Consider the following 9,620-nt stretch of genomic DNA (forward strand, 5'->3'; position numbering starts at 1 on the left):
TCCCCTCCGCCTCTCCACCCCCTCCGCCTCGTTTTGTCTTTGCGCTGGCTCGTTTTGTTTTCCTTTTTTGTTCCGTTGTTTGTTTGCATTGGGTGGTGGTGGTGGTAACGTCATTCATCTTTTCCGTCTGTTGTGGAGCTACTCAGCTCTGGGTCTCTGCCCCCCCTCTCTCTCGCCTTTCTTGTTTCTATATATATATTCGTTGTCGTGTTAGCTGATGATAATGGCCGTTGTGCAGGTCTTCGCGTGTGCGCGAAGGAAGAGAGCGAGAACGGCATGCAAGGCGTAGGAGAGGAGAGGGGGTGGAAGGAGGAGGGGGGCATGACCGGCGAGGTGCACATCCAGAGGATGGAGCCAATGCATGAGAAAGCAACGCAAGCAATGGAGAGGACGTAACAGTACAAAAAAACGAAAAAGGTGGATAGGTGCGAGAGGCGAGAGGGTTAAAGTGATGTCGGCCAGCTGCGCTGCAACACGCTACACCTGTTTTATGCCTGTATGTGTCTGTTGTGTATGCGTGCCTGTTTTGCCTATCCCTGGTATGTGTGGGTGATGATGGTGGTAGTTCTTGTCGCTGCTTTGTGATGGATGACGACCATCATGGCAGAGGGTCGTTCTTCGTTTTCGTTTTCGTTTCTGTCTCTCTTACTTTCCAGCCTCGCCTCTCTCATGTACGTGTGTGTGTGTGTTCGCTTCTTTCTTGATGATGTTGAAGCCACCATTGAGACGTTTCCCCTCGACGTCTTCGGTTGCTGTCGCTGTGGGCTGATGCAGGTTTGATTCTCTGTGTGTGTACCTTCGCTGCCTGTATGTCTGTCTGTTGCACTGGCTGGCTCTGTGCCTCTGTCTCTTGTTGGTTTTGTTTTCATGTTCATGAGCCTCTCCAAATACCATTGCCATCCTGAAGCCGCAGACCCCTCCCCCCAAACCCCACCCAAGCACCAGAACAACGCATATATATGAAGCAAGCGAGTGTTGCACGCTCACCATCCACGGGCGTCGTGGTGAGAGTGAGAGGGACGTATGCACATTTGTGCGCGTGCGCGTGCGCGTCGGGGAGGCATGGAGGTAGGGAAGGAGGGGAGGAGGAGGATACCAGACTCCATGGCTTTTCTCGGGGAGTGTGGCGGTCGGGCACCGAGTGCGTTCGACGTGGGCTGACGGGAAAGTGTGAGTTTTCGAAAGAGGGAGCACACTCACGCCTTAAACGGAGCTTGTAGACGCGCTGTTCCCTGTTCTTCCCTGCCGTACCACATCTTCACGAACGCGTAGCCCCTCCCTCCCTCCCTGGCTACTGCACCGTCTCAGTGATCCCTGTGACTGCGGCTGCTTCACGGAGGACAACTGGCTGTGCAGTTTGTGTCTGTCTATCATTGTGTGTAGCGAGAGAGGGACGCTCTCATGCGAGCGATTGTGCTGCCCCACCACCACTGGCGTCTCTCCTCCCCCCGTCCAACGCCTGCCTCGTCTTCCGTCTCTGTCTGCGTTACCATTCCCCGTGCAAGGCGCACGCAAGCACTCAGACACAGACACTCATGCGTCCGCCAAAGAAAACGAAAACAGAAGACGGTTTCGCGCACACGTGTGATCCCTCTCTCCTTTGATGGCGCGCTGCTGCTGCTCACCGCCTCTAATCTTCCTTCTACCGAAGCATCCCGCCATACCTGCCGCTTCCCCCCCCCCTCCCCCACACACACACGACTGGGCGCCCTGCCTTCCCGACCCTCTGCGTGCAGGTGCAGGCTAGTAAAGCCGGAGTCCATCCCTTCACTTCTCATCCTCCAAGAATAGCTGCAGAAGGAGCTAATCATCTGAAGGGGAGGTGGCCATGCTTCGTCAATCCGCCTTTTCGTCGTCGTCCGGATCGTCGGCGGCCTCTTCGCGTGGATCGTGCACATACACTGATAGCAATACGCCGCTGCGCTCCGAGGCATCTACGCTGGAACCGCTCGCAGCCGGGCTCGCGACGGCGCCGCCCAGCGCGCTCGCCACACCAGTCGTCAATGTGCTTTCTGCATCAGCCGTGCCGGAGCCTCATGCCGTTCCCCTCGTGGTGTCATGGAACGCTCGATCACGGGGTGAGGAAAATGTTGCACCAGGGCCACCTGTCCGGGCAGACAACGCGCTTACGACGACCGCCACCACCGGCGCTGGCAGCGTGGGCGCAGACGGAGAAGGGGAATCACTGTGCGTGCCGGTCGCCCACTCCACTGCCGCGGACCCAGCTCCCGGCGTAGCGAATACTGACGCTGGCAGCTCATGGTGTTTGCGAACGGCAGATGAGGCCACGACGGAGCGATCCGCGTCATCCCTCGCGGACTGCTCTGGCGCACCAGAGTCAAGGCCCGCAGAGTGGCTGCCGACGCAGCAGCGCCCTCAGCGGCGACGACAGCACTCACAGCAGCTGCTGCCCACAGCACTGCCCCTTCTTCCGATACCCGTTCCCACTACGCACACATATCCGCAGTCGCACCAGCCTGCCGGGCTCACCAGGCGCGCCGCTGGCTCCTCTGAACTGCCACTGTCATTTCACACTGCTGCTTCACTGCCACAGCCTTCATCATCGCTCATGGCCTCATCAGTGGCCGGCTTATCTGCTGATGGATGTCGGCCAAAGCCGCATCGACGGCGCCCGTCGCAGGCGCCCGGCGACGACGTCACCGCAAGTTCTATGACAACCGCGTCCTGTTGTGTGACGTCTGGAACGGCTTCGCAGTCTGAGGTGGTCCTTGCCACGTCGCCCTCGATTGGCAGAGCTCGAGTGGCGTCGGCGTCGTCGGCAGGGGCAGCTGGATCAGCGTCTGCCGGCTCTCCTCGCCGCTACACCGCGCTCGGCGGGGGTGTTGACCCGCGCCTCGACGCGTGGGAGATCGACGAGGAAGTGGCGCAGCTCGCCCGCTCGCTACGCTCCGAAATTGCTGGTCAGCCCTTCGTGCTGACCCCCCCGTTTGGGGCCTCGCCGACCGCCCCCGCTGGTGCAACCAGTTGCCCATCCTCGTCCTCCTCCGACTTCTCAACGGGCAGCAGGGGTGGCGGAGGCGGCAGCGGCCAGCGCCGCACGAGGTGCAGTCTCAGTCATGCCGCCCCCATGGCTGCCGCCACCACTACCGGGTCCGGGGAGGACTTGGCGGCGACCACAGCTTGCACAACGACAGCGGCGATCGGGCGAGGGCTTCTCGCTCTTTTGGACTCCTCCACGTCGTCCTCAACGACCTCGATGGATCTGCGCGGTGCTGCCCGGAGCCTCACCACACCCCAACACCGCCCGTCAAAGTCGCGGCAGTTATCGCTGTCCACCTCGCAGCGGAGCCCGCCGTCGGCACAGGGCAGCCGTGCGAGGCAGCAGTGCTTCCCATCAGAGCAACCGCACCCCGGTGTAGGCGGTGACGCCGTTGCTGGGAACGACGATGATGCTCACAGAGATGGTGTTGACTCCGCCGCCGCCCTGTCGCACAGCTCAGATCCTGGACAGCAGACTCCGGCGATGTGCGGCGATGCTCGTCCTCTTGGAATGCCACCAACGTCATCGACGCACCTCTCCACTGTGACTGACGCCGTACCTCTGCGTGGCGCGAGGGGTTCATGGGCAGCAGCGGAGGTAGCGACACAGACGGCTTATGCTGAGCACAATCAGCGTCATTCTCGCGTTGCAGGTGACGCAGCTGCGCCGGGCCTGTGTGAAAGTTTCGACATAGGGCTCAGTGATGTGGCTGAGCTGCGGCGCCGTCTCCTCACGGAGGACTTCTTCTCGAGCCCCTGTCGCAAACTGCGCCGTGATGGCCGCTTCCCGTGGAAGCTGATGACCAGCGTCTTACTCTGCATCCTGCTGCTGGTGCACGTGACCTGGTATCAGCTTCCACTGGCCTGCGCGAATGAAGCGATGCGGCTGGCGATTACGAAGCACTTCATGGGCGACGATGCCTACTTCAGCAAGGACCAGGGCGACATCGTTTCAGCGCCGACGGAGTGGATGGAGAACCTCTATGCGTCGATCGAGCACTACGTGCAGGTGTACTACAACTTGACGAACACGTCCTCCAGTGAAATGAAATACCGCTACAACAACGCCAACCCAACGAGCCGGTGCGGGACAGGTATCGAGCGCACTAGCAGCGTAGCCGATGGAGGCGAAGGTAACAGCATGGCAATAGAGGGGCAATGGTGGTGGCGGCGACGTGGTTCGGCAGACTGGAGGTCGTTGTTGCTGTGGGATGCGCGGGCAGCGGCATCGCCCAGTCCGTTCAGTGACTCCACCTCGGCTGCTGGGCCCTGCGCCCGATCAGCCACACCAACCGCCGCTTCTGCGTTGAGAAACTCAGGGGAGCTGCTGCCGCCGTACATCCCCGTCTCGGTCATCGCGCCCGTCCTGATGCGGGTGGAGGTGGATGTGTACTCTCGCCGGGAGGGGGCCCAACACAAACGAGTGAAGCTGTCTCCGCTGGAGACCGCCGCGCCGGTTCGCCGGCTGAGCGGCGAGGAGGCAGTGGCTGATGTTGAGAACCTCGAGCACCGGTGGCTGACGTTCTCTGTTGACGCTGACCACCCGCTTGGCCCATTCGCCAAGCACAAAGAGGCGGCGCGACTACACCGTCTTGCGCGAAGGCAGGAACGGCACCGCGCCACCGAGCGCACAACGGACGACGCCGCCTGCCGACCCACTGAGCTCGAGGGCGCGTCCGCTACTGACGCGGCTGCGCTCCCCGACAGTGCCAGAGGCGGTTCTTTGACAGAGGTGGACGTTGCCCTCTCTGTCGTATGCATGCCCCGGTACGACGATCTGTCGGGTCGCTATTACCGTCCCTGTGCGTCCACGCAGACGACCACGATCATCGGTGGCGAGGCGGCCGCTGCGGCTGGGATACCGACGCACATTGTGCCAGAGTTTTCCCTCATGGACAACGTGCGTCGCATTCAGTTGGAGGTGACGCTGCGGCACGAGACGGACGAGGTGGACAACCTTGTCAGCACCGCTGCAGCAGCGGCCAGTATGGGTGGCTCTGATGCGAAAAAGGTGGCGGGCGGTGCCGACGCGTTCAGCGTCGGTAATCTCGAATTCCGAAGCGCCTCCTCTTTGACAGGGCGACTGAAGTCGGCCTTTGCTGCTCGCGCGTCGGCTGTCTTCCAGTGGCACGTCGTGAAGGACATCACGGTGCACCCAGGCGGACTCGTAGAGACGCAGCTGCACGTGAACACGCGCGTGTGGCCGCTGGGGCTATTAAGCAACTTCTGGACGCCGCATCTCATGACAGTGCTGCTGGGCGCGCTGGCCGTGCTCAAGATTGTGTTAGAGCTGCGCGCGCTGCAGCGCATCGCTCAGTATAAGCGTCGACTGGGTCGAGAGCGCGCAGCGTTCCTCGCACGACAGCTGCAGCACGCGCCCATCGATGGCGGCGCGGAGCATCGCGCATCTAAGGCATGGACGCTCCCGACCTCTACCGCCTTGCTGCAGCCTGCGATTCTGAACACGAAGACGACCGTATACGAGTGGGGGATGCCTGTTAGCCTGCCGTTCGGCCGTCCAAGTCGTCCACCACAGAGCGGGCGAATCGCGGGGTACGCGAAGGCGACTGACAGAGCGGCCGCACGTGCGCCGGCCAACATTTACCCATCAGGGGTGAAGCCGTCGAACTACGGGACCATGGAGAGTCGCCATGACGACGACGATCACGCTGGTACACCAGGCAGCCACTCGGAGGCGGTGCTGCCGCCGTCGCTGATGTTAGACACCTCGCTCAGCATCATCGCTTCACAGGCTCAAGGCAGCTACTCGCGCAGTCGTTGTGCTTCGCAAGAGGGGGCGGGAGACGCCTCTGTGCTCCCGAGCTGGCCTTGTGAGGAGGCAGCATCGTTCTTTACTCTGCGCAACGGTGCCGAGAGTCACCAGCGCGGCTTCGACTCAAGCGTTGGCCCTCACACTTGGATCCCTAGCGCCCTGCGGCGGTTCCTTTTGGGGCGTCTGGCTCAACTGCTTGGCACGCCTACGCCGTCGCAGCGTGGCTCCTTTCCGAATACGCCAGTTCCACGCACACCGGGGCACTACCCAAGATCCGACGACGGTAGTGACATGAAAGCCGGCGGCGCGCCCGCATCCTTGCCGCTGCGCTTCTCCATCAACCCCAGTGGCACTCCCGTGTCGGCTGTAGCCTCCCACTCATCGTTTCTGCCCCCTCTCCACGCACCCTTGACCCCGCAGCTGGCAGAGCGCATCGCAGAGCGCAGCTACGTCGACGTGCGCACCGCGTGGCGACATCACCTCCAACAGTCCATGGGAGCCGGCTGGCACCGGGTCGCCATCATTGCAGCCGCCTTCACGCTGAGCTACAGTGCGCTGCTGCTGGCTCCGCTGCTGCCGTTCATTGAGGTGGCGCAGACCGGCGCCTACTACGCGTGGACAAGTGTACTGCTCGGCGTCGCCGCGCTCATGTCGTGCGTGCTGCTGCTGAGCTACCTCCGCTTCTTCCCCACGTTCTACTTTCCTGTCATGGCCTCCATTCACGTCTTGCCGAAGCTGTTCCTATTCGGCGTGTGTGTGTCACCGCTCTTTCTGGGCTTCGCCTTTTTCTGTGTGATCGCCTTTGGGGCGCACTCGAACGGGCACTTCGACACCCTCAGCAGTGCCAGCATGGGCTTGTACTTCACCGCCTATGGCGACTCGCTGCTTGCCACCCGGGACGTGGCATCGGACACGCCGTATGCCGTGACGGCCTTCTTCGCCAGCGTCCTCGTCGTATCCTTCGTCCTCATGTTCATGATGATCATGCTGAACATGGCGATGACCATCACGCAGCACGAGTGGCTGCGGCTGAGGCGGCGCTTCGGCGCCGCGCTGAGCACGTCCAGTGTGCTGTTTGCCGTTCGGAGCAGAGAGGAGGCGCGGAGGGAGGCCATCGAGGCAGTCCGCGCCAACTTAGAAGTACTATGGCTCATGCTGGGCGAAGAAGAAGAGCGGCAGAAAACGGCAGCCGCAAAGGCATCAGCTGCCGCGCCGTCTGCATCCAGCGCGGACGCAGCGCGGCTGTCTCAGCCAGCCATGCCGCCCGATCCGTCGCGCACCCCAACTATACGTGAATCAGACGAGGAGGGCGCGGCGGACGAGGAGGGCGCTGGCGGAGGGGATGGCCGGAAACGGCGGCTGCGGCATCGTCGGCGGTGCCGCAAGCAGCGACACGCGCATCAGATCCGCGAAGCGGACGATGTTCACTCCGCGGGCAGCCCCTTTCATGCAGGCCATCGCGATCGTACCGAAACGTTCGCCGCCGACTCCTCCTACGAGGTCTCCGCAGCCTCTACAGCACCACCGGATTCGCGGTGACGCTCCTCTTTTCCCTCTCCCCTTCCCTCCCTCGTTCCTCTATCCTCACCGCAATGCGCGCATGCTCGGTGACGGCGTCATGCGGACGTCTTGGATTTGCTCTCCTGCCGCCAACCTGCTTCGTCTTCTTTTCGGGTTGCCATCATCGCGGATCTCCTCGCCACGTCGGGGGTGCTGGACCCTGACACGACGGTGAGGCATCTCCCCCCTCTCTTCACCATTGGGTGGGTGGGTGGGGGAAGTGAGGGCACAGATGATATAACCTCAGCGAACCGGATGAAGAGCGTGCGAGGCAGGAGGACACCCAGACACAGCCGTGCATGGCGGTGCATGCTTCCCCGGCGAGGTCGCGCTCCTCTCCTCATTCTAAAGTTCCACCACGGACCACAAGATGGAAGGATGTAGAGCGCCAGCGCCGTTCGCCACGTGTTCATCTCCCCGCCTCTGCTCTCCTCGACTCTGCCACCGCCCTCTCCACTACGGTTCTCTCGCTTTACGCTTCTACTGGCTTCATTCGGGCCCACTCTCGTTCGCCATCGGCGCACTCTGACCCGGCAGACCGACACGCACGCACCCGCCATAGTCACTCACTCCCTGCTTGTAGCGGCTCGCTGACTTCCATGGACGAATACGTGTGCACCTCATGTGGCACACCGGCTTGCCTGGTGCTCTCTGTCAGTCCCGCGCTGCCCTCGTCTAGCACCGTCCTTGCGGACAAGGCCCGAATCCCGCCACAAGAAGGCGGCTTGCTTGGCGCGCTGCCACCTCTGATGCGATTCTGCATAGTTTGCGGGCACGAGTTGGCGCCCCGCAGCCGAGTGCCGCCTCACAAGAAGCCCGCTGGCTCAGCCGCAGTACCGCGGCCAAAGCAAAGGCCCGTGGCGGCTCCGAACTCATCATCGGAGCCTCTGGTAGCACCGACTGCCATGGTCTCAGTCGCTACCATGCACGCTGCTGTAGTGGCCCTCACCCGCCAGCACCAGGCAGAAAGGATGACACTGCAGCAGGAGATGGATCAGCTGAAAGCTGTGCTGGCGGCAGTGCTGGAGCGCCATCCTTCGCTTTCAGAGTCCGAGAGGGCACCCGCGAAAGCCGTCGTTCCTGCACCTCACTCCGGGGATGCGCCCTCTTTCGAATCTGATTGTGGCTGTGGTGCACATCACGGCCGTAGTGACAGCTGCTTCAGCAGCGGCCACTGCCGCACTCGCTCTCCGTCGATTGTTCTACCAGCGTCTTGCTTAGCAGGGCCGGGGATCTCCCCAGGCGAGGCAGCAGGTACTCTTGCTACCACGGCAGGCAACGCATCGATGCCGCTGCAACAGTGTGCACCTCCCCGTTGCTCGCGCACGCTGCCGCGTCACTCGTGCAGCTACGACAGCGACATTGCTGTTTCTGAGTGGGCCGCTGCTGCTGCTGTCGCCCCCACGCAACTTGAGGCGCGGCTGAATTCAGGCTGTAGCGCATCTCTGCTGGATAGCGAGAGAACGCGCAGGTCTGCGCTCCTCACTCAGCAGGTGCCCTTCCCTGTAGCTCCGCTTCGGCGGTCGAGCGACGATGGAGAACTTGACTCTCATCAACCTCAGCAGGACGAGCACGCGCGTTTGCGAGAGGCACTGCTGCAGCAGCTGTGAAAAAGGGCAGGGAGGGGCGTCACACTGATGACAAACCGGCAGCCGTGCATGACCGCGGCGGGTGGGTGGTGGTGGTGGTGGGGGCCGTGAGGAGTGTAGCGGGCCATCTCGCGTCTCTGCAGATGAGAGTACCTCTCCGTGTGCGTCGCCTAACTTCCCCCTTCCTCTCTCGCGGCACCGCTTCGTTTCCCTCTCCTTGTGCTAAGACGTTAGACCTTCACACTTCTTGGCAGTGCTGATCTGCGGCTGTGGATGCTCTGCGAGCGGAAGAGCCAGTGCCGCGGTCAGCCCTTTCTCATGCCTCTCCCCCCTCTTTCCGAAAGGCGTTCTGTGTGCTAGATGGACGTCGTCCACCTTCGATATTGAAGTATGCGACAGCGTCGACAGCGCCGCCGCTTCTTTGTCAAGTGCAGGGCGTACACATGAGGGGGGGGGGGAGTTATTCATGAATCGACGAGGCCTGTTCGTGCGCGAGGGCGCATGTGCGGGACGCCAGTGCCACTGGCGGGCGCGCTCTCTCGCTGTCCCTGCTTGAGCCCATCACACACGCGCACACGAAACGCCACACACCCACACGCTCATCGGCCTTTGCCTCCCCATCACCCGGCGCTGCCCCCCCCCCCCTCGCCGACCTCACCGCCGCTTGCGGGAGACTGCTGCCCCGAGCACATCCCTCC

At 62.3% G+C, this 9,620-nt stretch overlaps 1 protein-coding gene across 1 annotated transcript; it reads left to right on the forward strand.

The window, feature by feature from the left end:
- Positions 1–1,828: 1,828 nt before the first annotated feature.
- LDBPK_071040 (hypothetical protein, conserved) lies at positions 1,829–7,312 on the forward strand (the record flags this gene model as incomplete). Its single annotated transcript, XM_003858494.1, has 1 exon — positions 1,829–7,312. One exon carries the CDS (start codon positions 1,829–1,831, stop codon positions 7,310–7,312), a length of 5,484 nt encoding a protein of 1,827 aa, XP_003858542.1.
- Between the last annotated feature and the right edge of the window lie 2,308 nt (positions 7,313–9,620).

This window comes from Leishmania donovani, chromosome 7, assembly GCF_000227135.1.
Source record: "Leishmania donovani BPK282A1 complete genome, chromosome 7".
In the NCBI taxonomy this organism is placed as follows: Eukaryota; Euglenozoa; class Kinetoplastea; order Trypanosomatida; family Trypanosomatidae; genus Leishmania; species Leishmania donovani.